The sequence below is a fragment of the Colletotrichum aenigma genome (assembly GCF_013390185.1).
Source record: "Colletotrichum aenigma strain Cg56 chromosome Unknown KSG_Cg56_contig03, whole genome shotgun sequence".
NCBI classification, from domain to species: domain Eukaryota; kingdom Fungi; phylum Ascomycota; class Sordariomycetes; order Glomerellales; family Glomerellaceae; genus Colletotrichum; species Colletotrichum aenigma.
Window position 1 is genome coordinate 4,911,601 of NW_023500909.1, and position 25,501 is coordinate 4,937,101.

Consider the following 25,501-nt stretch of genomic DNA (forward strand, 5'->3'; position numbering starts at 1 on the left):
TTATAGATGACGAAGGCGAGGAGACCTGGAATGTAGAGAGTATCGACGCCGCTACCTGGAAGCGTCGAGGGCGCGGGCGACGCTGCGAAGTTCTGGTTAAGTGGGAAGGATACGCAGAGAGGACCTGGGAGCCTATTGAGACGCTCTAGGGGACAGAAGCATTGGAGGCTTATGAACGCCGTTATGGCTCCGCGATGGAGCATGATGGAGACCCAGCCTTAGGGCCGCGGGCACGCCGCCAGAGGGGAGCGGGGGGGTAATGTCACGGGCTAGAGCCCGGATTGATATCTCCGGCTTTGCCGGAGCAATTACCGAGATCCGGCTCCGTTGGACCCACTACTCTGCCGCGTTACCCCGCCTAACCCGGTCTGCTTCACCGCTGTTAGGTGCCTACTCTTGTAAAGTCCTTTCTTCCTTCTTCAGCTTAGAATAGTCAATCGACGGCACCTCTACGTTGAACAAGCCTAGGGGCCAGCCCCTTACACTACTACCTTAAGGCGAAAGAGGCTATATCCTAACTACTAATAATAATAGATCTCTACTAAAAAGGTAATCTACTTCTATTTATCCTAACAGAATATAGAGTTTATAAGAAACTCTTCATAGCTAAACTAGAGACTAAACTGCCTAAATATATTAGTTTTAACTATAAAATCCCCCTTAAAGAAGGAAAAAAAACTATATTTTAATAAGATCAATAGATTTAACTAAATAGAAATAGAAGCCTTAGATAAATACCTTAAAGAAAACCTTAAAAAAGGTAATAACCTAATTAGAATAAAGCAAAAAGAAGAGTAGAAGACCACCTTTAGAATATAAAGAGGATATTTCAAATACCTCATTATACCTTTCAGTCTTACTAACACCATTATAACCTTCTAAAATATAATTAATCAAATCCCATATAAATATATTAATATTTATATAGTAATCTACCTAAATAATATCCTTATCTTCTCACTTATATTTAAAAACTATAAAAAGGATGTTTACTATATCTTATAAGCTCTTTAGGAAGCTAAGCTACTAATAGAACTAAAAAAAAGCAAATTCTATATATAGAAAGTAGAATACCTCAGATTTACTATTATACTTAGAAAGGTTTATATATTAGAAAGTAAAGTTAAAGCTATTAAAAAATAGCTAATACCAAATAACCTTAAGGAAGTCTAAGGATTCCTAGGTTTTATTAACTTCTACTATAAATTTATAAAAGATTATAATAAGATTAATATAGCTCTTATTAGCCTAAGTTATAAAAATACCCCCTTTATATAGGAAGAACTATAATAAACAGCCTTCTAGAAGATTAAGGACCTTATTACTAGTAAACCTATCTTAATTATCCTAGACCTAATAAAACAGTTTAAAGTAGAACTAAACGCCTCAGACTACACCTTTAGAGTGTAACTCTTATAATAAGACTTAGAAGGATAACTACATCCATATACCTTCTTCTCTCATAAGCTTTATAGACCTAAGCTTAACTACTTAATCTATAATAAGGAACTTATAGCAATTATTAAAGTCTTTAAAAAATAGAGACTAAAACTCTTAGGAGTAATTCACAAAATACTTATTTATTCCAACTATAAGAACCTCTCACACTTCACCACCTCAAAAATATTAAATAGATAATAAATATGATAGTTAGAATTCCTTTTAGAATTTAATTTCTAAATTATCTATTAGAAAGGATCTAATAATAGTAGAGCTAACGCTCTTAGCTAATAACTAGACTATAATATCTTAATACCTAAAAAGACCTAAGTGATTCTCAAAAGAAATAGTAATAAAGACTTAGAAATAACTATAATAATAGTATAGAGAAAAGGTTACTAGAGAATATATAGCAAAAGTAATTAAGGATTATAAGGTTTATTTTAAAAATAAGCCTGCTTAATATTAACCTTATAGTATATGATAACCTTTATTTATATTACAAACCGCCTAGTAATCTATATTACTTAACTTTATTATTAAACTACTAAAGTCCTAAAAACCCCTTATAGGAGTATATTTTAATAGTATCCTTATTATTATGGACTGACTTATAAAATATGTTTACTTTATCTTATATAAGAAATTAAGTACTACTAAAAAATATGCTTATATATTTCTTAAGTATATTATTATTAACTATAGAACCCCTAAAGAAATTATATTAAATAGAGATAAGATCTTCACCTCTAAGTTTTAAAAGTTAATAATATTATAACTTAGTATTGAATAATTAATATCTATTATATTCTACTTATAGACTAATAGATAAATAGAAAGAATTAACTAAATCCTTAAAATATACCTCTATATTTTTATTAATTATAACTAAGATAATTAGATAGTATTACTACTAATAGCCTAATTTGTTTATAATAGCATAATTAGAAAAAGCACTAAGGAATCCCCCTTCTACCTTAACTATAGATTTAAACTAACTACCTATAAAAATATATAACTAAGCTTAGCTATAGTTAAAGCTATTACTTTAATATAATAAATTAAGGATATTTAAGATAATATATATAAAGAACTTAAATTTATATAATAGCTAATAGTATAGTTTAGTAATTAATAAAAGATTAAAGGACTAACCTTAAAAGAGGGAGATAGTACCTACCTTATATAGCAAAATATTAAGATAAAATAACTAAGTAATAAACTAAACTATAAAAAGCTTAGACCTTTTAGGATCTTATAAGTTATTTCACTAGTTAACTATAAACTTATACTCCTTAAAACTATAGAGTATTACTTAGTTTTCTATATCTCACTTTTTAAACTAATATTATGCAGATTATAAATAAATAATATTATTATTATAAAGATAATAAACTAAAGTATAAAATAGAATAAATTATTAACTATCTTAAAAAATTAGAAGGATATTAATACCTTATTAAATAGAAAGGATATAAATATAAAAATAATGTATAAGAATTAGTTAAGAATATTACTAATATAGTAGAAAAACTTATAATCTATTAGTAATAATATTAAGAATAGGAAATTACACCTATATCAGCTAAAGCAGTCACTTTAATAAACACCTCAAGCTACTTATAAATTAATTACCTCTATAGATATATCAAACTACTAATAGAAGTAAACTAATTAAGATAAAGAAAACTATTAGTCTGCTTAAAAACCTTAGAATATAACTAAAGCTCCCCTAATAAGAAATTTAAAGTACTAGGATTCTAATTGAGGATAGTCTTAAGGTCTAATATACTAAAACTACTTATAAACTGAACCTCTAATATAGGAGAAGCTATTAGCTCCTCTTTTATAACCTCCTAACCTTTCTAAAATATTATTCTTTTCTATTTATATAAATAATCTAATTATACTATAGACTTATCTAACTTAGCCTATATAGTATATAAAGTAGCAGTTTTCTTCATTAACACCTCCTCTTCAGCTACCTTAATATCTTCTAAATAAGTAGCCTTATTAAATAAATAATCTACTATAATAAAGTTTAGTAAAACATAATAAACTAAGAATATTAAGAAAACCTATAAATATAAATAGTATCTACTACTATATTATATAACTACCCTAAATAAGTATACTTACTATAAACTTCACTATTAAGGAGAAGTTTATAATACTTCCCTAAAGAATAAGAATAAAAATAAAGTATATTAACTATAAAACTAAGCTTAGTAATATATAAAGTATAGTTATAATAATAAAGAGTAGAGGTAGTATTTAATTTTACTTTTTAAATATAACTTAATATAATATTAATATTATAATAAAATTAAGAAGCATAATTAATAGATCCCTAACCTAAAACTAATAACCTACTTATATTAGGTCTTAAGGATAAAACCTTTAGAGAGGGGATTTAAAATTACAACTTAAAAATAAAAATAATAAATAACTAACCTATTTAGATATTAAGCAGCTAGGATAAGATATTTGTACTATAAAATTATGGGAATAATAAGGACTCACTTAGAATAAAAGAACTATAATATAAATTATATAATAATAAGATAAGAAAATAATTAATAGAGTATACGAGGAAACACTTAGTAATTAGTTAGTTTTACTAACTAATTATAATTACCTCACATATTTAGGTAATCACCCTAAAAGTAGATAAAGGACACTATTTAGAACTTATATATAGTATAACCCTAAGCCTAGCTTATAGTCAGACTTCTATAGCTTTTCAGCAATCAACTTAGTATTCATCCTTATAGATACTCTCAGCTTACCTTCACTGCGAATCACTTATTAAGTCTAAGACTGATCACCTTAGCCTCTGAAGACCTAACCTACTACAGCTTACGACCTACGAACAAGACCACGAACCCAGTATACTGTTATAGTGTATCAATCCCCAGCTTCTGTTAGCAGACCCTACTGTCGGATAGCTGACCGTAACAGCAAGTGTTAAGGTCAAGCGCACCTGGAATGTATTGACATTCTTGAAAGCTTTGCCAACAAGTCAATTAGAGTGATTTTTTTTATTGAGCGCATGACACAGAATCTCGGAGATTAGATAGTCAATCACGTCACCTCTAACATGTGTGTTTAGTTGATTGTGCAAGAGCTACATGGGAAATTTCCAATTCTATGTGGTGGACGGTGAGGCAACATTACTACCCACTTACTAAACTTTTGCTAATATCAGACTGGACAATGTTTCCCTGAATCTCAGCCAGAAACGTGGCCCTGAACGCTTCGCCGCCATTCGGCTTGGCGATTACGGGGGCGTGATCTCCAAGTACTCTGAGTTTGCCATTGTGACACGGAGCCAGGTCACCTCATCGGCGCGAGCTTTACTCGCAGCCCCGAAACGCAGCGTTTACTCCAATAGGGAACGTTAACAGGCACTTCAATTGTCCTTTGTAAACGCTGTAAGTTCATCAATTAGGCTTGATCAAGCGCACGCACTGACGTGGACGTCATGCGGAGATTCTCAAGCTCAGCCCCTACTAAGCTTGCAGGTTGCTTGCGGGGTATCCCAACTCAAGGAGGTTCAATCTGGCAAGACTTCCAAGGGCAGTGGCATGATACGTGGGGCTCAGGCCCTTGTTAGAAGGTTTTGCAATTTGGGGGCCAGGCTGAAATCCGGGAATCGCTGGGCGGATTCTGCCTGGCGCAGCAACTCTTGCACCAACATGCAGGGGTTGAACCCACAAATGACCAACAAGAGGACGCATTCTATTCTGTTGGTTTTTCCATCAAGACATTGCTTCCACTGAAGCAACAAGCCATCGTCATGAGCTAGGAAGATCTTGCCATGAAGGGATACTTCGAAAAATAACGTTCAAGGATGTCTTCTACGTCACGAAGCTAACGCCTGTGTCTCCGCGAACAAGATCGTGAGTGAGTTCACGTAAGTCCCACCACCAAAGTCCCATTTGAATCTGATTTAGCTAAAAAAACCCTCAAGTTATGAAGCGAACCAAGTATATAAACCGTGTCAGCCTCCTCACTCAAGGCTGTTAATATCATCAGACATCACAACCACCATCTACAATCAATCACTACCCTATCTTCAGATTTTCACATCCCAACTCTGCGATACTCAATGTAAAGGTCAGCGCCATTCTTCTCTCTCCCCTCCTTGCCCGGGGTAGCCTCGCGGCCATCGCTGTGTTCGCCTCAGAGACAGCCGGCGGCACTGCTGGTCTCACCTTCGACTTCTGGTACTGGGACGGACCACCAGTCGATGACTGGGCCAACCATACACCCAAAACCTATTGCAGACTTCAAGGAACTCATGACAGTTCATGCGAGGTGTCTGGCTATAAAGTCGTTTTGCACACGTCTAATAGTAATGGCTGCAAATACGACACCGACATTCGAAGTGGTGAGTTTCGCGGTGAAGAGCTATGACGCCTGTCCGTGAACGAGTCCGTATACTGACTTATTCTCCTAAAAATCCATGGTCACGAACTACAAGGGAGAGAGTATTAAAGCTCCCTCTGACGGTTGCAAAGAAATCAGTACCTGTATCTCAGGTGGCCTTGGCGGTGGCAGCTCCAACGGCTAGCAGTGTGACTTCTAAGACCTCGGTTTTGGCCTGAGGTATCTCGTATTAACACGCCAGCACAACCGTCGGCCTGTAGCTACTCTTGCGTGGTCGCCGGAATTGCTATAAAGGGATATCTAACTGAATTATCTTTGAGCGAGATAGGAGGAACAAGGAGGGTAAATCTATGTCTGTAGCCGTAGACATCTTTGGTGGTTAGGCTCAACGCACCCCGGGTCAATCCCCTGATAGCTCCCCTGACCCTCAGAGCGCCTATGAAGCATCGTTGCTGGGATTCATGCTAGAAAGATTGACTGAATCAAGAAGTTTGTGATCCACGGCTACATGGTTTCATATTTGATAAAGAAGAGACTTCCTATCTGAGTCAAGTCCACTGGTCATATTCACAACAGACCATGGTCTTCGATTTAGCCTACGCTTCAACTTCCTGCCAAGACACATGTACGCTATGCTGCCAAGAATGTTCAGGAGAAGAAACTCGCCATCCATTTCCATCATGACATGACCTTCTGAACGCTTTCCAGCCTGAAAGTAGACTCAAAAGTCGAGTTGAGAGCTTGACTGGCTCTGTTGCAGTATCTCCAGCCGTTGCAGGAATCGGGAAGATGATGAGAACTAGTAACATCCTACTCTATCCATGTCCTCTAATCCAGCCTTTCAAGCACAACTCCCAAAGTGTTCCTCATCCCGTCAGTTCCTGACCCTGTTCTTCTGACAGTAGCCCCTCTTGCAACCCTCGCAGAGCTCTTGCTCGTGTGGCGGGCCGTCTGTTTTGTTGTAGTCCGGCCGCTCCATCTCAACGCCCGCCCACATCTTGAGCCGGTATGCGATACGCTCCACGTAACAGTCTTTGTCGACCATGAAAGCGCCGAGCGTTTTGCAGTCGATGCAGTGCTGATTGAAAACTGTGGCGTTGTAACCATTGCCCGAGTATCCCCTTATCAAAGTTGCTACCGTCCTACTGCCCCACATACTGTTGTCGCAGGCTTCGTTCTCGCACATGAACCTGCCCATGATACGTGTTTGCCATTCCTTGACTGGATGTTGGTCGCTGTCCTGATTGAACCACGTCGAGCCGATATCGTCGGCCACGGCGGTGGCAACCGCTTGGTGGAGCCGCGGAAACATGAAAGAGGCCTCTCTTTCCTTGTGGACCGTGGGCTTTTTTCTTGCCATTGATTCAAATGTAATTGACGAGGGTACATAAAAGTGCAAAGTACAGAGGTAAAATGGTCCTGCGCAGAAATTTCATGTGGCCTCCTTTTTATACAAAGGACGGCCGCGCGAGAGTACAACAGCAGTGCAGGTCTTGACAGACTTTGACTTGGCGTTGTAAATGCAGGAGGCCGACGACCCCGCAGCTGGCAGGATGGCGAGACACCTGGAAGAAAGGACGTCCCCGTATAAAACTGCATGTCTTGTCTTCACATGTGGCAGACTTCGACGGTAAATTTGCCGAGAGGAGAAAATACTTTCAGGCCCTATATGCTATTAGAATCCACATGATATCTATGAATTGAACCATCCTCAATACCCCTTTTCAATGCTGCAGTTGCGTGTAAGGTTAGTAACAGACCATCTCGAGGTTATTTCCTTCCAAAAGCATTCGGCACCCTGTCGTCGGCGGGAGAAGCTAGCCCTGCTGTCGATGGCACGAGGGTGCGTGGGATGTCGTCGGTTGGTGTATTGATGTAGGTCGTCACATATCATCTTCAAAAGCTTTATTTGGTTCAGCTGAACCACGGATATTGATAAAAACGCCAGGGGATTTGAATATTCGATTACAAAGGGTATGTCATGAAGACTTATTGAATACGTCTTTTTTGTTCAATCGCAAAGGTGTCTTGTCGGCTTCTGACATCTGGGCGTGCCCGTACACGTTCATCTCAACTGTGTACTTTTACACATGCGTGACAGACAACCACGTTCACAAGCTTCTTTAATAACAACAATCTAGCCCTTTCGACGCTTGAATAGGCAAAAGAATCATTGTCCACTAACGAGTGACCCAGTTTACTTACCCACGGCTCGAAGTAGGATGTTGTAAAAATCCCAAAAAGAAGCGACTTTTCCGACACCGAGAATCGAACTCGGAGCTCTCCGGTGAAAGCGGAGTATGTTAACCACTACACCATGCCGGATGATGGCATCGAGGGTCAAGTTTGCGTTTATGATGGGCCGCAAGTGCGGGGGCGTGGGGGCATGTAAGCATGCGTCCAACCTTGCAGGGCCAGGCATCCGGGTTTTCCGAGGTCGCCACCGGAACCGAGCCGAGCCGGGGCCGAACACCGCTTGGTAGCTGGCGAGAGAGATGACGACAACGGAAACGGGAACGAGAACGAGGACGAAGCATGGTAACAACAAGCAGTCTGACCTAAAATCATGCCCCAAGGATTGAGTGTATGTACACACATATCTGTAATTTAATTAGATTTGATAGGTACCAGGAGCGTTGGTTCCCCGAAGAAACGCTTGTGTTTCTCATCAGCCCCATATTGAAAGGGGCATCCCCATAACAGCTGTACACAGCCATGCAGTATCTGCAACTGGAAGCTAGTCTTCATTTTCCCAACAATATAGTCTAACACGTCTTGACCGTACTCCCACCTCCATACCACGGCGTCCAAACGGCATCGACCCGCCCCCAGTAGTAAAACTTGTGCGGGTCGAACCCGGCCCCCTCCACGGCCGCCATGCACATCGTACCCTTCCCGGGGTCCTGCGCCACGGCCATGTCCCGCGCGCCGGCGTCTTCATCTCCGGCTTCTACGCCCAGGTTGCACCACGAGAGATGGAACGCGCCGCACACGGCGACGTGGCACTGGTTGGGCCCGGCGCTGAGGCGCGGCGCGCCGAAGAGGGTGTTGAAGACAACGTGCATCGCCTGCAGCACGCCGTGCGAGGAGTCGCCGCCGCGGTAGCAGGTCCAGGCGCGCGATGGGGCGGGGAGGCCTGGGATGGGCGAGGCCTGGCGCGGGGCGAGGAGGTGGGTGTTGTTTTGGTGGAGGGTTGTGAGGGAGAGGCCTTCTTCGAGGAGGGCTTTGGCGGATTCGTAGGCGGTAGGGGAGGAGAGGATGGGGGATGCGGTGGTGAGGGCTGCATGGAGGAGCAGGAGGATGAGGGCTGGGAGGTTCTGCGGTGTGTGAGTATCCTAAGTGAGGTTTTTGGTGAGTTGGTTGACGTACCATCTTGACTGTTTCCTGGTGTCAGTGATGATCGCGGGTGAGACTCCCTTCCCAATCACTGGAGAGAAACTCATGAGAAAGGTCATTGAAGGGAATGGCTTCAGCCTTTATGAAGGGTGGCTCACATCCGCAGGGATGAGTGATTGTCACACAAATTCTCAAGAGGCACTAGTAAGTCACCACAGGTAACGTCTTGGCAAATTCAATGAGGGTTTGCTTTCTTTGGCAATACCCCAGAAGGATGCTTTCATGTTTGCAAATGATGCCGAAAGCAGACCTGCGGAAATGTGAGTATCACAGTGAAGCTTCGTGAGATGAGAAGCCTGACAGGCAATGAGCCATGTGGAAGTTGGTTGTGCCTCGTGCGATGAAAACTCACTAGCACACCTCACAAACCACATGAGTTTGGGATATTTATTGTTGATGTGAGGGCGGTTGTGACAGTGTGCCATGCCACAGGCTGGCACAAAGCCCATCTAACCCCTCACCTCATTTCCAATCCATTACTCATTTGTGGAGGTAATTATTGTAATAAACTAAAGAAAAAGTGTGTTGTGGTATCGGTGATACTGCTGTATCAGACAGGTAGACCCTGTCACTCTAAACAGAAAAGTTTGTCCGCCGCTCTCAGCGCTCATGGGCGCGGACGTCTATCTTCTAGGTATCTTGCTCTGCGGTATTGCCCGCTTAATGACACAACTCAACGCACATCACTTCCGCCGATGCAAGTGTCTCAGTTGTTGGGTATCAACTCCTCCTCCGCCGCCACCTCTGCCAGGATCTCGGTGCTCGCATTGCTTGGTGCCGAGCTGCCAACAGGCTCATAGTTATCCTCGAGATAAACTGCAAAGTTTTAGCGAGCTATTCGGTCAGTACGGGGGGAGACTTACCATTAGGTTTGACCATGAAGGCGGCCACCAAAGCCAGTCCGAACAGGGCGGACAGGAGCACAAAGATAGCCTGGTCAAACGTGCCAACCGTCGAGTAGTACAGCGTGTTAAACGCGATGGGGCCCAGGACTCTCGCCAAGGAGTGCAGGACACCGATAGCGCCCAGCAGCTGGCCGACCTGGTCCGCCGGGACGTGCTTCGTGATGGCGGCCTGGATCGTGGCACTACCGAGCCCGCCAAGGGATGTGACCATACCGGACATGACGAAGACGGCCTCGCTCCTGGCAAAGAGGTAGCCGAGCGAGCCGGTGACGTCGGACAGGAGCGCAAAGCGTAGGATCCACGTGTCGACGGTGTCTGCGCCGTTGTTCGACTCTACGATGGACACGCCCGAGACGCGCCGGCGGTAGGTGGCGGGCCGGACGCGGAAGACGTAGTTGATTGTCGGGAGGACGATTAGCAGTGCCAGCACGCGGACCATGGAGACGGCCGAGATGAAGCGCGAGCTCTCGAGGGTGCCCCAGCCCCACGTCTCGGGTGACTCGGAGTACAGCAGGAGGACGGTGCCGGCGCTCATGGCGGCGCCGAGGAGGATCATGTCCGTGAAGGAGAGCGCGAGCAGATTGATGCGCAGGCGGGATGACGTGCCGGGGCCGTGGGGGTAGAGGACCTTGAGGGGCGCGAGGGGGTTCGCGGCCTTGATGGAGGCCCAGGTGGAATTGTCGACGGCCTTGGCCTCCTGCTCGCGGTCGTGCTTCTCGCGGGCGCGCAGCTGGCGCTTGATGCTGAGGGACTCAGGGACGACGAAGCCGACGAAGATGATGAAGACGATGTGGCAGCCCATGGTGACGTAGAAGACGGAGAGCAGGCTGCCGGTCCAGGTGACGAAGTAGCCGGCCAGCAGGGGGCCGAAGGCGAGGCCGGTGAAGAGGCAGGCGTGGAGGTAGCCGATGCGCACGCCGCGCTTGGAGGGCGGGGTGCAGTCGCTCGTGTAAGAGTTGATGAGGACGCTGCCGGCGGTGAAGGAGCCTGTGATGCCGTCTGCGACGGCGCCGACGAGGAGCCAGTTGTAGTGGAAGGTCCAGGGGAAGTTGGCGCACAGGATGACGGTCGCTTCGGCGACGACGCCGCCAACGGATGCGATGGCGAGCAGCTTCCTCCTGCCATAACGGTCTGACAAGTGACCCATTCTGGGCGCAGTGATGGCGGATAAGATACCGGTGGTGAGATTAATGGCCAGGGTGAACATGGACACGCGCTTCTTCACTTCCGGGATGAAGCATTGCGGATTGTCCGCCCCGAGCACGACAGGCGTGTACACGAACGCCGGGTCCAGGACCGTCTGGTCCGCAAAGTGCCTTTGGCATACCAAATCCACGATTCTGCAATCGCACGGCATTAGCGACTAGTTTGCGACACGCACCAACTCACACACAACAGTCACTTGGCGAACAACATACAGATTCAGCTTAGGCACGAGGGAGCCTCCAAAGGCGAGGGTGAAGAGGGCATATGGGAGGAGGAGCCAGTAGACCTGGCGCAACACGCTTGTCAGCAACGAGAGAAGGGATGATGATCAGCCAGCCCGCGGCACGGGCCGGCAAGGTTTGGTGGTGTCCTACAGATGGGGTTTTCCACCAGGGCAGGTCTGCGAAGTCTGCGTAGCCGGGCCATGTGTCTTCGCAGGAGGAGGTCTCGCTGGCTGAAGCGCCGGCGCCGAGCAGCGATGTTGTTTCGGTGGCCTCGTGGATGGGTTTTCCTTGGGTGTCGCGGTCCACGCGGGTGACGACGATGTCGTCTTTCGGCGCTGACATGTTTGCGCTGAGTTTGACTTCTATGGTTTGGGTTGTTTTTGTCGCAATGAGGTTGAGAAGCTTGCTGGAGCTCTCGCTGGACGAGAAGACACCGTGGGCCGGTTCGAAGAAGTTATGCTGAGCTTTTTGAGAAGCTGATTTCGTCGGGCGTCGGAGCTATTTCGTCCCTCTCGGACTTGAATGTTGGGGGCCGGTTCAGTTCTCGCAGCGACACTGCCACGATGCCATTCCTGTTGGATCGCACTTTTGGTGATACAACGATCTCTATCTCTCAGCCGCACTCTCGCAGGAAGCGGGACGCAGTAACTATGAACAGAAAAGATAGAACGAAAAACGCTGAAGAGGGAGGGGGCTGAGGAGGGGCCGTGGCTACATGACCAAGGCCGTGACGGGCAGAAAGGTAGGAATGGGAATGGAAACGAGAAAAGAAATAGAAAACAAGCCCGCTGCGAGCTTCGTACCTACGCTACCTTACGTCGCTGGGGACCGGGGGCCGCTGTCCACATTGAGAGATAAGGCGCGTGTGGGACAGCGATGGACGCTGATGAAATCGAGCCAAGGGCCCGGGCGGCGACACAGGGACAGAGACAGAGGAACGACGCACTGGACAGAGCAGACAAGACAGGGGTTCGGACTGTGTGGGATGGGGGGGCCAGAGCTGGGATGCCGGAACTTCTGGACAGCGCGGGTAGGGATCCAGGGGGTGATGATCGGATGGAGAAGGGCACCACGCACCGCCGGGGGATGCGTACGACTCGGGGAGGCGACGATGGGCGCTGCCATGCGCTGCGCAACGCTGGGAATCCAGACGTGAAGCAGGCAAGGTCAGAGCAGTGCGCGCCAACGATTCCTATTGGCGCAGGCAGAAGAAGCCTCTCAAGTGACAAAATAGAGAACAGACCAGACCAGACCAGACCAACGCCGCAACGGCCTAACCACGTTTCGTTGGGGCCGGTGGACTGGCGGAGTTTTGTTGGTACAGACAGAGAGAGATGCGGGAGGAATCGCCGCGGACTCCCTTGGACTCGACTCTATCAGCGGACGTTCATCATGTTGTGGTCATGACAGGGCAATTCAGCATGAACCCCCATGGAATAGGTACGTAAAAGGGCAGTGATGTGCCCTCTCTCTCTCTCTCTCTCTCTCTTTCTCTCTCACACACACACACCGTCTAACAAGTCTATCATCATCACCAGCGTCACCACCATCAATCCCTCATAACAGGTCCTCGCAAACCACATTGTCCCTGCCATAGGTCTGCCCAGCGATGGCCCGCGTGCCTGCCGGACCTGGGGTCCTCGACGAGTGCGAACCAATCTCGTGGAACGGATGGCGCATGAGTTGGCGTATGCCAGGCATATCCATGACGCAGTTTCGCAGAGATGGGCGCGATAAGGGGTGCCACCCTTCGGCTACTCTTCACTGTCCGCAGCCACTTAACAGCTGCTTCTCTACTTTACCTACGTACCTAAGGCACCTTAGGTGTGTACTATGCAGTACTGCATCCCTAGCATCCAGATCTGTCAGGGCCGACAGTTAGTGAGGGGCACCGCATCCAATGGAATTAGTACTCTGTAATACTGTTCAGTGCTAGTCCAGTCGCAGCCATCGCGAACCGGGATTCGACTCGACCGCAGTCCGGGGCTTGATTTCTAAGCTTGATGTTTCCCCGTTCTTGATACCCGCGCGGCCACTTTGCTCCTTCACCTTGGGCGACCAACAGGTGCTGTCACTGGCCGTCGGGTTTGTCACTGATACGCCAGCAAGCAATGCAAATGCTACCCAAATACCACCCAAACCACCCTGTCTCTTAAGCAATGATAACCACGACTCCGCGTCAAAATACGTGTCAGATTGACCCAGCATACGTAACAATGTCGACACAGTCAGAGCACCACCTCTCACAGAACACCGAGTCTCTGAGTCCTGACAGCAGCCGCTCACTGACAACGGCGCAAACTCACTGCCCAAAAACAGAAACCAGTCCAACGCCCAACGCCGACGGCATTTATCCTGTCGTAACCCGTCGACAAGGTTCGGTGGTCGGCCTGTTTCAGCACCGACCGGCGGACCGGTCCCGCGGTGCCACTGTCCTGGAAGTTCCATCTGTTGGCTGAAAGTCTGCCCTGTTTTGCGAACTCTGTTCTGCCGAGCCTGGGCTGGCCCAGGTTTCGTCTGAAGGTGCTGTTCCTTGCGCTCCGGTTTCCGACTTGCTAGAACGCCAGGAGAACATCAGGGTGATCCGAAAGCAATTTGTGAGAAGTTGATTGTCCCCCCGTCTGCAGCTTCGCAATCTGTTTGCCATCATCCGACGGCATATCGCCCTGTCCACGGGGTGGTGAGCTGTCCGCCATGTGGTGGCTTGACGGCCAACAAACTCCGCTCCGCTTTGCTATGCTAGGAAAATGGTAATCTACCTACCGCATTGAGCACTTTGCCGTTTTCCAAAAAAAAAAAAAAAAAAAAAAAAAAAAAGTGATCCTATCGTCGGGCGTTTGCACGCCGAGTCAGCTGGTGAAGCAAACCCCACCTCTCTGCAGCGATCCAAGGCCACGCCATCTTGCGAAGCAAATGCTCAGAGCTCGTCACTATCGACAAGAAGGATCGACTAAGATGTAGGCCACGCAAGGGACATCGTCGTTGGTGAATACGACGGCCGCGTGGATGCAACTATGCCTCGGCGGCGTTGAGGAGGAAAGAGAGGGGGCGACAACTTGACATCGTGAGTGCGGCTGCTCTTATCAAGGTGCTAGCGGAGCACAGTCCAATCGTTGCTGAGTCCCATGCACCCTCACGTTTTGTGGTCGTAATTGACTTTGGGGAACCTCACCGAGACAATTTATCAGATCGTACTCGGTGTGGGTCGGCCAGTCTCGGTGAGCTGCATTCTCGGACTTGCGCAGGAGCCAATCACGCGTGCCTCCTGCTGACGTAAGTGAGGACTCCCATCAGCCTTGTACCAAAACTTTACGATCGCCTCACGTTTGTTCGCATCGCGTAACGCCCTCGCGACGGGCTTCATCGACTTTTGCAACAATCCGCCCGCCCGATTTCATCACCGAACCTTACAAAATGGGTGTCGTCAAGGGAGGTGTCTGGACCAACATCGAGGATGAAATCCTCAAGGCCTCCGTCTCCAAATACGGACTGAACCAGTGGGCGCGTGTCTCGTCGCTGCTCGCCCGCAAGACCCCGAAGCAGTGCAAGGCGAGATGGAACGAATGGCTGGACCCGAGCATCAAGAAGATAGAGTGGAGCAAGGAGGAGGATGAGAAGCTGCTGCATCTCGCCAAGTTGATGCCCACGCAATGGCGCACCATCGCCCCCATCGTCGGCCGAACCGCCAACCAGTGCCTCGAACGATACCAGAAGCTCCTCGACGAAGCCGAAGCCCGCGAGGCCGGCTCATTTGGTCTCACCGGCCCGGAAGGCGGCGAGACGCAAGCACCCAGCGCCGACGATGTCAGGAGACTTCGTCCCGGAGAAGTCGACCCCGACCCCGAAAGCAAGCCCGCCCGCCCCGACACGATCGATCTCGACGAGGACGAAAAGGAGATGCTGAGCGAGGCTCGCGCGCGTCTCGCAAACACACAGGGAAAGAAGGCGAAGCGCAAGGCGCGAGAGCGCCAGCAGGAGGAGTCGCGCCGCCTGGCTGCGCTGCAGAAGCGGCGTGAGCTGAAGACGGCCGGCATCAACATCAAGGTCGTCACGCGCAAGAAGGGGCAGATGGACTACAATGCCGACATTCCGTTCGAGAAGAAGGCCGCGCCCGGGTTCTACGATACCACCGAGGAGGACGCGCGCAACGAGCAGCAGCGGTTGGCATTCGACCCGAGAAAGCAGCAGCTTGCGAGCAAGCGCAAGGGTGACGGGGATGAGGATGGCGAGAATAAGCGAAGGAAGAAGGAAAAGGAGCCGCCGTCTGCGTCGTTCCAAGCCGCCATGAAGGCCGGACAGATGCAGAAGATCCGCGAGGCCGAGCAGAGCAGTAAGCGACGAGCGCTGAACTTGCCTGCGCCGCAGGTCAGCGAGGGCGAGCTGGAGGAGATTGTCAAGATGGGCATGGTCGGTGAGAGGGCAAACATGATGGCGCGCGAGAGCGAGAACGATGCGACACGCGGTTTGGTCAGCGAGTACTCGACTTTGAACAACAGCGCCCCGATCAGGACACCCCGAGCACCGGCGCAAGAGGACCACATCGCGAACGAGATCAGAAACATCCGAGCTCTGACGAACACGCAATCATCGCTGCTTGGTGGTGAGAACACCCCTCTCCACGAGGGTGCCGAGTCGACAGGATTCGATGGCATTGCGCCTCGCAAGCAAACTGTCGCAACACCCAACCCCATGGCAACGCCGATGCATGCCAACGGCGTTGGTCAAACGCCAGCTCGAGTTGGCCAGACCCCCATGAGGACGCCCCGCGACAGCTTTGCGCTGAACGCCAACGACGGCACTGTGGTCGGCGCCACCCCGAGAGACGTGAAGATGAGAGACATGGCTCTGCGGAGTCAACTACGACAAGGCTTGGCGTCTTTGCCCAAACCGAAAGACACCGAATGGGAGCTGGAGCTTCCTGATGAACAGAAGGGGCTGGCAGCAACCGACGAGATGATGCTCGAGGATGCTGCGGAACGAGACCGCAGAGAAGCCGAGTACAAGGCAGCGCAGCACGCCCTGGAGATGCAGAGAAGGACACAGGTCATGCAGAAGAACCTGCCCCGGCCAAGCCAGGTGGACGTCACTGCGCTTCTGTCTGTTGCACGCCAGGTGAAGAATGAGGCGGAGGCGCTCATTGCCAGAGAGGCGGCTGCGTTGATTGCCAACGACGCAGTCAAGTACCCTTCACCCAAGATTACCGTAAGCGGTGTCCCGCCTCGCCTGCAAACCATCAGCGACAACGATCTTGCCGAGGCCCGCCTGCAGATTCTGAGTGAGACCAACCCCAGACCGTCTCGGGCCGAGATTCAACAGTCCTTTGACAACCGCGGCAAGAACTCCCTGCTTCTGGGACTTGGCTGCTACGGCGAAGATGAGGAGGAAGAAGAGGCAGCTATGAGAGATGCCTTTGATGTAAGTCCAGAGACGAATTGATCTCTACGAATCATTAGCTAACGATGTCACAGTCCATTCAAGACGCCATCGTGGCCACTGCCGAAAAGGGCATCAAGCTGGAGAAGAAGCTTGCGCTGCACCTTGGCGGCTACCAGAAGAGGCAAAAGATGCTAAAGGACAAGATTGGCGAGGCCGCCGAGGCTCTGGAGAAGGCCAACAACGCTCTCAGCGGCTTCAAGACCCTCGCCATTTCGGAAGAGGTCGCCATCCAACGGCGCCTGGGTGCCCTCAGAGACGAGGTCGGATTCGTCAGCAGGAGAGAGCGCGAGGCGCAGGAGCTTTACCGCAAGACGAAGGAGGAGCTGGACGCGCTCCGCAGCAACGGGGTGAACGGACACTATTAGAATGTATTGTACTGTACGATTGGGTTTTTTGTGAAAACACCGGGGTGGTGGGCTGGCTGGCTTATAACGCCTGGGCATGGCAAATTGAAAATTTTATTATGTGATCCCATCCAACGCCATTTGATGCTATGCTTTATATATCATTCTCAACATCGTGCTTGAAATCATGTAAAGTACTATCAGTACCCCTTATTTACGCGAACCGAGCCTGGGCAGCTTGATCGGCACCAGCGTCAGCACCGACACAAACGCAATCGCCGTACAGCAGACGAACGTCAGCCGTAGTGCCGCCTCGTAGCTCATGACGACCTGCTCGCGGTACACCTCGGGCAGCTTCACGACCTCCTCGACGCTCTGGCGCACCTTGCGGATGACCTCGTCCTTGTCGGGGCCCGTGACGAAATCGTCGAGGTAGCCGACGAGCGCGTTCTGCACGACGAGGCTGCTGCTGGCGACGCCGAGGACCATGCCGAGGGAGCGCCAGAGGATGAGGGTGCTGGTGACGACGGCCTGCTCGCGCTGGTCGGAGGCGGCGAGGACGGCCATGAAGGTGCCCGGGAACTGGAAGCCCTGGCCGACGGCGGAGGGGACGAGGCAGAGGAGGTAGAGCCAGGAGGGCCAGCCGCGGCGCATGAGGGAGAGGGCGAGGCAGCCGACGAAGAGGGCGGAGGCGCCGGAGAGCGGGGGCCATTTGAGGCGGCGGGTGTAGGTGATGAGGAAGCCGGTGGCGGTGCCGACGATGGAGGAGACGACGGAGGGGAGGACGAGGCGGAGGCCGGAGGAGGTTGCTGTTGTTAGGAGGACGGCTTGGAAGAAGAGGGGGCTGGAGCGTGGTGTTAGTGAGGGAGGGAGTCTGGATCGAAAGGTAGAGACGTACATGTTGAACAGGATGGCGTTACTCAACAAAGCCGCAAAGAAGTTTGAAAAGATGAGGTTCGCCCTCGGGGCGTGGCGGACGAGGTACAGCGGCATGATGGGCCGTCCGGCGTACGACTGGACGTACAAGAACACGGGGAAGGACACCCCAAAAATGACGAGCGAGGCGACGACGACGGGGTGGGACCACGGCAGGACGTTGCCGCCGAGGTTGAGGCCGAGGACGAAGAAGGTGATTGCGGTGGTGAGGAGGGCGGAGCCCTTGAAGTCGAAGGCGCGCAGGGCCTCGACGAGGGTCTCGCGCTTGGCGCCGCGCGGGAGGCCGAGGTCGCCGGGCACGGCGATGACGGCGATGATGCAGCAGATGATCAGGGGCGGGACCTGGATGCCAAACTCCCAGCGCCAGCCGAGGTGGTCTGCCATGGCGCCGCCGAGGGCCGCGCCGAGGGCGGAGCCGACGCCGTAGATCATGTTGATGTAGGACTGGTAGGCACCGCGGTTTCTGGAGAGTGTGTTAGTTGTTTGTGTGGGCGTAGATACTACCCCGATATCGAAGGGGAGGAAAAAGGGGGGACTCACTCGATGGGCACCAGATCGCTGACGATGATGCTACCCAGGGTCATCATGCCGCCGGCGCCGAGGCCGCAGGCCGCCCTGGCGAGGATGAAGCTGGTCATGCTCTGGGCGAGGGCGCACCAGACGGTGGCGACGCAGAAGATGGCCATGGTGGCGACGTAGGGCGGCTTGCGGCCGATGCTGTCGGACAGGCGGCCGAGCAGGGGCTGGAAGGCGGAGCTGGTGAGCAGGAAGGCGGTGGAGAGCCAGGACGCGCTGTTGGAGGCGTGGAAGTAGGAGGTGATGACGGGGTGGCTGCTGGCCATGATGGTGCCGTCGAAGCAGGCGATGAAGTAGGTGAGCAGGATCTCGGCGAAGATGAACCAGAAGCGCGAGCGGGAGATGCCGTTGAGGTAGGGCGTGGACTCGACGCTGCTGATGCTGGCGGCGTCGGAGGCATCGTCGTCGGCGACGGTGACGGCGGTCTCAAGGCCGGAGTCGGAGCGATCGGAGCGGCTGGCGAGGGACGGGCGGCGGTTGGAGGTCTTGGAGTAGCGGCGGGGCCCGCGCAGGAGCGGGTTCACGGTGGACTCGGGCTCGAGGAAAGGGCCGGTGGTCGGGAGGGACTTGGAGAGGAGGAGGTCGAATTCGTTTGGCGGGATGGCGTTGGTTTCCGAGCCGATGGGGAGGGGCGTTGCTGGTTGGTGCTCGATGGAGGGGATGAGAGGCGTTCTCTCGTCCGAGGACGGCGAGGTCCCCTTTTTGGGAGCCATGATTTGTTTTGGTTGGTGTTATTCCGGATTCAATCTTGTTGAAAACTGAACTCATGAGTTAGTATTGGCTTCAGAGTTTGAGGCTCGTGTGAGCAGGATGGTGGGTGAACCTTGAAATGAGATGTATGTGAATCCTGGGCCAAGACAGAATGAGGTTGCAATTGAGTTGATTGTATGCAAGCAATCTAAGCTCCTGCGCAGAATTGCATGTAATCCCAAACTTTACGACTTGAGCCTCAAGGGTCCATTCCAGTCAATGACACAACGTCATGAGTCAAAGATGATGAAAGAAAAAGAAAAAAGTATGAGAGTGAGAGAGAGTGTGTGAAGAATTGGCTTCCGCATTCAGCTTTTTTTTCTTGCCACGGTCCACCCCCGGTTTGCGGCGGGCAACCTTGAACTTCTCCGCTCCCCTACACACTGCAATGCGCTGTAAGAAGCCGGCGAGGCATGCGGCCCCAGGCCGATTCCTTGTTACTGCCCCCTCTCAAATCCTTCCAAATTCATCGAGAGGGGGTTCTTTTGTCTGCCCTGTCCGCTTCCCAGCCACCACCAACAGCTGTCCACCGCCGTTTCTACCGCTACCGCCGCCGGTCGCGGCCCGGCGTCAGCGCTGAGCCGTCTTGTGACTCACGAGAGGTCAGCAACCGTCCAGTGACTACTGCACCAGAGGCCTGTTGCGGCTTACCTACCTGACTTGACCATGTAATCTCTGATGGCGGCGCCCGCCCGCTCTCTCCAGGCGTACGTATACTATGTCCCGTCCCCCTTTTGCTCACTTATCAAAATTTTGCAAGAGACCCAATCACGCAATAGCGGGTATGTATGTGGTGGACGGCACGGCAGGCTTTCTGTCTGTTGCCCCAGCAGTTCACGCGCGAAGGGGGAAGGGCGGGCTGACACTAAAGCATGGTGAATCCGCTATTCCCCGGGGCTAGTGTGTCTATTCCCGCTGCAGAGTCCGTTTAGATGGAGGAAGTGTGCAAGCTTGCAGAGAGGAGGGGGGCGGGCATGGGGGTCGATGGGCTGGAAAGTGGGGTAAACAGCACTGGACACTCGACGGAGGCGGGCCGGATGTCGGGGGTGGGAGCCCCACACGACCCATCTCGGCTTCCGGTCCTCGGCTTGAATGGTTCGGCTTCGGCTTTGGAGGGCGGGATCGGGAGGGCGGCTTGCCACCACGCTCCTATCCTCTCTTTGGGATCACTCGGAATAGTCTAGAGCCGAGTCGTTGCTTAACATGATGGAGGCCTGTGTCCCACAAGTGGGATGAGCAGCGGGCATGCTTCGTTGACTCCGTCGAAGTTCGGCTCCATGGGCCTTCAAAAAGCGTAGGTCAATTCCATATGACATCGAGAGTGCGTTGAGAGGCTTGAAACTACCGTGTTAAATACCGGAAGCTGCACCGGAGCTATTCTGTGCAGGAGACTGAAGACTTTGGACGGGGACAAGAAGCATAATGAAGAAACGCAACTAGTCATTCTATGATACTTGCTGCAGACTATCTGCTCATATGGCCATTTCATAAAACCAGACAACCAAACTGAATAATGCGGATGAGACGCCAAATCCCGATGCAGGGCTCGGCAGAAGCCGATCGATTGTGGATCCCCGGCGCCGTTCGGCCATCGGCAGCAAACGGCGTTTGGCCGGGCAGACGACGAAGAACGGCGTGTTCTACTCCGAACCTCACGTGGCTTTTCTTCTGGTGCCACGCAGTTTTCTTCTCGCAAAGAACCGCGAGAGATCGCCTAACGGTATCTCAAACGGCAGCACATCGCCGCAGAAGCCGTTTGCCATGGCATAGAATCCCGCCAGCGCGGCAATGAATCCGAAAGATCCGGCGACTTTCGTCAAGCTCTTGCCGGATGCTGTGTGGTCATCTGCAAAGGCGAAGTTTGCGGCGCAGTTGAAAATGTAGGAGAGCTCGAGTGCGCCGTACACGATAACATTTGCGATATTGCTTCAATTTCGCCACGGTCAGCATGGAACATGAGTAAAGCGGTTCACCGGGGGCAACTTGCGTTGAAAAGGCGGCAATAAAGAAAAAGAGGTTGAAAAGCGACCACACTGGGTCACCATGTTATTATCACTTCCTTCAGCTTGAGAGATAGGATAAAATACCAGCAAGATAGAACCCTAAAGCATTGAAGTATTCCGCCGTCTTGCCTCCATAACCATCCACGATGCCTACAGAGGGGATGAGAAGAAACCCGTAGCCACCGTAGTAAAAGGCTTTGGTCGTCAGTAACAGCGTTGAAGATACTATAGGAGGTAGACTTACCAAATGCAATCAAGGTCGTGTAAGCAAACGTGTTGCCCCTGACCATTTCCCACTGCGCAGAGATGAGCAAGCCTATCCCAGCAAGGAAACAGAGATTCGCTATGAAGACGGTCTGATTCTCAACATTCCGAATGCCCATCATGGACAGAGATAGGGTCATCAATGTCGTTGAGAAGGCGCCATAGCCGAATGGACCCTGAAGTAGTCTTCGTTAGCCTTTGGAAGCGTGTAGACTTGAGATTTGACCTCACCGGATTTGCGAACCGCAATTTCGAATCTGTTTGTGTATCACAAGCCTCGATATCAATCTGTGTTCTGGACGGCATGCTGACGCACGCGCTGCCGTATCTGCTCAACAACGTCCTCGTCAGTTGTAAGTGGTGACTAAAAGCGCAAGCTTGATCGGTCACACAAAAACTATTTATTCACTTCACAGCAGTCGCGTCAAATAAGGAACTTTTTTTTGATAGTGTCTCAAGCTATTCCAGTCGGCCAATGCAGAAGTTTGGTACCATTCGGCGTTTGAAAAGCTGCTAATTTGGCCCCAACGACTGGCTTCCAGAGGCCTTCGGAGCATTGCCAGACAACATTCTGCCAGAGAATTTATGCGGAGACATCGTAATTCGCTTCTAAGTCATTTCAAATTATACAGCTTACCTCATGCCTCGCACCGAACAAGGTGCAGCGTCCGTTGAGAATCTTTCCGCAGTGAAGGTGGGTAGACTTTGACTTGTCTATGTAGGCAGCAATCGCCATCCCCTCTTATCTCTTGTCAAATGATTGACTACATGAAACGTAAAAAGTCGATGATTGGTCGGTTTTCATGCTGTTGGTTCTGTGGCCTGCATAAGAAAGGGTCGCATCCGTTGGTGTTGGCGGCAAGTTGTACGCTTTCGAGAATTTAAGCGGTTGTAGCGGCATCCTGAGCTATTTGAACTATCAGTTTCTTGTTCATCTGTCTTAGAAGTAGGTCAAATGTACCCTTTGAAATCGCTGATACTTCTTGATCCTTTCCCTCAGCGTACAATATGAAGCCCGCGAACGCGAACTCGGGGCAATCTTTGCTGGCCAACGCATCCCAACCATACCAATACACGCCGCTTCTCTGGGATGAAAGTCGCTTGAGATCCGTCTTCTACATCTTTTGCCGGCTGATGGCCCAACGGAACCGCTCCGGTGTCGCTTGGAAACATCAGATCTGGATGTGAACGGAGATATGAGCTATGAAACCCTTTCTTACACCTGGGGAGCGGAGACTCCAAGCGAAGTTCTCCTAGTTCACGATAGCACTTACATCGAAATTATCCCAAATCTGGCTTCATTCCTCCGGCATCGACGTGAGACCGACGGGGAGGTGATCCTTTGGGCAGATGCGGTTTGCATCAATCAGCAGGATATTGCAGAACGAAACATCCAAGTCCCCATCATGAATCTCATTTACTACGAATGCAACGCTGTCAACATCTGGCTTGGGAAGGAAAGAGACGACAGTGATTTTGCCATTGATGTGCTTGGAGCGCTCGGGAGCAAGATTCCGTACACCAGCATGCCCCGGCTCACTCAAAAGATGTGCGACGCAATGGAGAGCCTGTTTAAGAGGGCATGGTGGAACCGCGTGTGGATTGTACAAGAAATTTGTTGGGGCGGCGGGACCAGGAAGATGACGAGTTCGAACGCGGTGACACTTCGCTGTGGAAGTCGATTGATCCCGTGGAATCAGCTAGTCGTGGCCTGCGCAAGGATCAAGATCGACGTGTCCCTGCTTCGTCAAAACATTGTTGGAGTTGACAAGGTTCTACATTTGGATTACGTGCGCTGGAGCTCCAGTCGACTTCGACTTAAAAGTCACCAGGATGAATGCCACGAAGGAGACGTGTTGAGGTGGGTCGTGGAATATCGTCACTTCGACGCAACCGACCCTCGGGACAAGATCTTTGCTATCTTGGGGTTGAAAATGAGGCCCACCGACGACATTCTTAAGGGATTCGTTGTTGACTACGAAAAGACCGTGGAAAGAATCTATACCAAGTTCGCTGGCAGGATGGTGGAAAGTTCACCAGGCCTAGAGGTATTGAGACATTGCACAGGAGTTTCGACCAATGAGAAGATCGCGAAACGCACTTTGCCATCCTGGGTCCCAGACTGGTCTCGCCGACGTCACGAAGTACCTCTGCCAAAGCGGGATGGAGACGCCCACGACATTATTCCTTGGTGGGCGGTGCCACCGTTGACTCAAGAGGATGAAAGCGTGGCTAGAACAATGTTCCCAATGACGTACGAGCTGGCTGAGAAGCAGTCGCAAGAAGTGTTGGAAGGACGAAAGATGGTCAATGATCCTCAACAGTGGATCAAGTATTACCCCCGTGAGATGGTGGATGAGCTCCAAAGCATGGTTAACACTGGCAAGCTCTTGTTTGCAGGTATTCATGACGAGCACTACATCGACCCGAACGCCAACCTCGACATGCACCAAATTATTGAACACACTGCCAAAGCAAACGAGAAGCTTGCTCGATTCTCATTTATTCGCAACTGGTTAGACGAAGACCAGCCAAAGAGGCCTGTGTACGCCGCTGGTATTGGCCCCAAGTCCACCCCCGTCGCGGATGAAGACATGGGTACGGCACTCGTGGAGGGAATAATTTGGGATGAAATTGACATTTTACACGCACCCTTTCCAGAAGACTTGTATTCACACTGGGAAAGGTCAACAGAGTTTATCGTTGCTGTTGGGCAATGCAAGCAGTTGGCTCTGGATTCCCGACGGATTAATTCTCCGTACCCCTCCAAAGAGGCTGAACACGCAGCATTTTGGAATACTCTCGTTGTGGGACAGGAGGTGGACTCGGTCAGCAATTTCGAAAGTTGCCTTCCTAAAGTTCCCAAGACAAGGACAAGAACGGAGGCGCCTGTCACGTTCCGAAATCCAAAGCAAGCAGACCAAGCAGAACGTCAAGACTTACTCAGCACTCGAACTCAAGAGCTGAAAGATATTCTAGGAAGTAGCATGAGAGGGCCTCTTCTCCTTGCCGACCTTCCGCCTTTGGCCGCATCAGACGAAGAACTACAGGAGCTCAAGACTAGCTTCCAAAAGCTGGCGAACATGTGGAGTCTGCAGCCGTATGACCTCTACCATCGCCCCTTCAGCCTCCCCAGCGTTGTACCAGATCCTTATTGGGAGAGTCGCCGTCAATTCGACGACAAGGCACTGGAAGAAAGTACACGATCTCGCCGGTACAAGTGGGAAAACGGCTTGCATACACCTGATAGAAACCAAAGTGCTCGGCTGCAGAAACTAGCTTTCGAGGTCTATGGAGAAGTGCCTTCGATCATATCTCAATTACAAAGTGAAGAAAACGACTTTCAGTTGGAGAAATACGCCCTGGGCCGCCGATTCTTTATCACTAAGAAAGGCTACATGGGCCTCGCGCCAATCGGGGCGCAGACTGGTGATGACGTCGTCGTTCTGTTCGGCTCTCACGTGCCGTTTATATTGAGAGGCCGTGGGTCAGGTCACTACGAGGTTGTGGGTGAGACATATGTGTCCGGAATCATGAAAGGGGAGGTACTCAAGGACTTTGACGAAGGAAATTGTGTGGCCAAGGGGTTTGTATTAGCCTGACCGATTAGTCAAGTATGCCAGGAAAAG

General features: G+C 50.3%; 6 protein-coding genes across 6 annotated transcripts; 2 read left to right on the plus strand and 4 right to left on the minus strand.

The window, feature by feature from the left end:
- Positions 1 to 8,782: 8,782 nt before the first annotated feature.
- On the minus strand, positions 8,783 to 9,118 carry CGCA056_v005278 (uncharacterized protein; the record flags this gene model as incomplete). Its single annotated transcript, XM_037320531.1, has 1 exon — positions 8,783 to 9,118. One exon carries the CDS (start codon positions 9,116 to 9,118, stop codon positions 8,783 to 8,785), a length of 336 nt encoding a protein of 111 aa, XP_037181742.1.
- Positions 9,119 to 9,934: 816 nt separating this feature from the next.
- On the minus strand, positions 9,935 to 11,905 carry CGCA056_v005279 (uncharacterized protein; the record flags this gene model as incomplete). Its single annotated transcript, XM_037320532.1, has 4 exons — positions 9,935 to 10,044; positions 10,092 to 11,473; positions 11,552 to 11,625; positions 11,714 to 11,905. The coding sequence occupies 4 exons, from the start codon at positions 11,903 to 11,905 to the stop codon at positions 9,935 to 9,937; spliced, it is 1,758 nt and encodes a 585-aa protein (XP_037181741.1).
- A 3,072-nt stretch (positions 11,906 to 14,977) lies between these two features.
- cef-1 (Pre-mRNA-splicing factor cef-1) lies at positions 14,978 to 17,364 on the plus strand (the record flags this gene model as incomplete). The annotated part of the gene is made up of 2 exons (XM_037320533.1): positions 14,978 to 16,978; positions 17,032 to 17,364. The coding sequence occupies 2 exons, from the start codon at positions 14,978 to 14,980 to the stop codon at positions 17,362 to 17,364; spliced, it is 2,334 nt and encodes a 777-aa protein (XP_037180999.1).
- A 189-nt stretch (positions 17,365 to 17,553) lies between these two features.
- On the minus strand, positions 17,554 to 19,568 carry CGCA056_v005281 (putative transporter; the record flags this gene model as incomplete). The annotated part of the gene is made up of 3 exons (XM_037320534.1): positions 17,554 to 18,187; positions 18,242 to 18,742; positions 18,820 to 19,568. The coding sequence occupies 3 exons, from the start codon at positions 19,566 to 19,568 to the stop codon at positions 17,554 to 17,556; spliced, it is 1,884 nt and encodes a 627-aa protein (XP_037181000.1).
- Positions 19,569 to 21,257: 1,689 nt separating this feature from the next.
- On the minus strand, positions 21,258 to 22,178 carry patA-1 (Acetate transporter protein patA; the record flags this gene model as incomplete). Its single annotated transcript, XM_037320535.1, has 4 exons — positions 21,258 to 21,531; positions 21,707 to 21,803; positions 21,853 to 22,048; positions 22,104 to 22,178. 4 exons carry the CDS (start codon positions 22,176 to 22,178, stop codon positions 21,258 to 21,260), a joined length of 642 nt encoding a protein of 213 aa, XP_037180997.1.
- Positions 22,179 to 23,806: 1,628 nt separating this feature from the next.
- On the plus strand, positions 23,807 to 25,474 carry CGCA056_v005283 (Heterokaryon incompatibility protein 6, OR allele; the record flags this gene model as incomplete). Its single annotated transcript, XM_037320536.1, has 1 exon — positions 23,807 to 25,474. The coding sequence occupies one exon, from the start codon at positions 23,807 to 23,809 to the stop codon at positions 25,472 to 25,474; it is 1,668 nt and encodes a 555-aa protein (XP_037180998.1).
- Between the last annotated feature and the right edge of the window lie 27 nt (positions 25,475 to 25,501).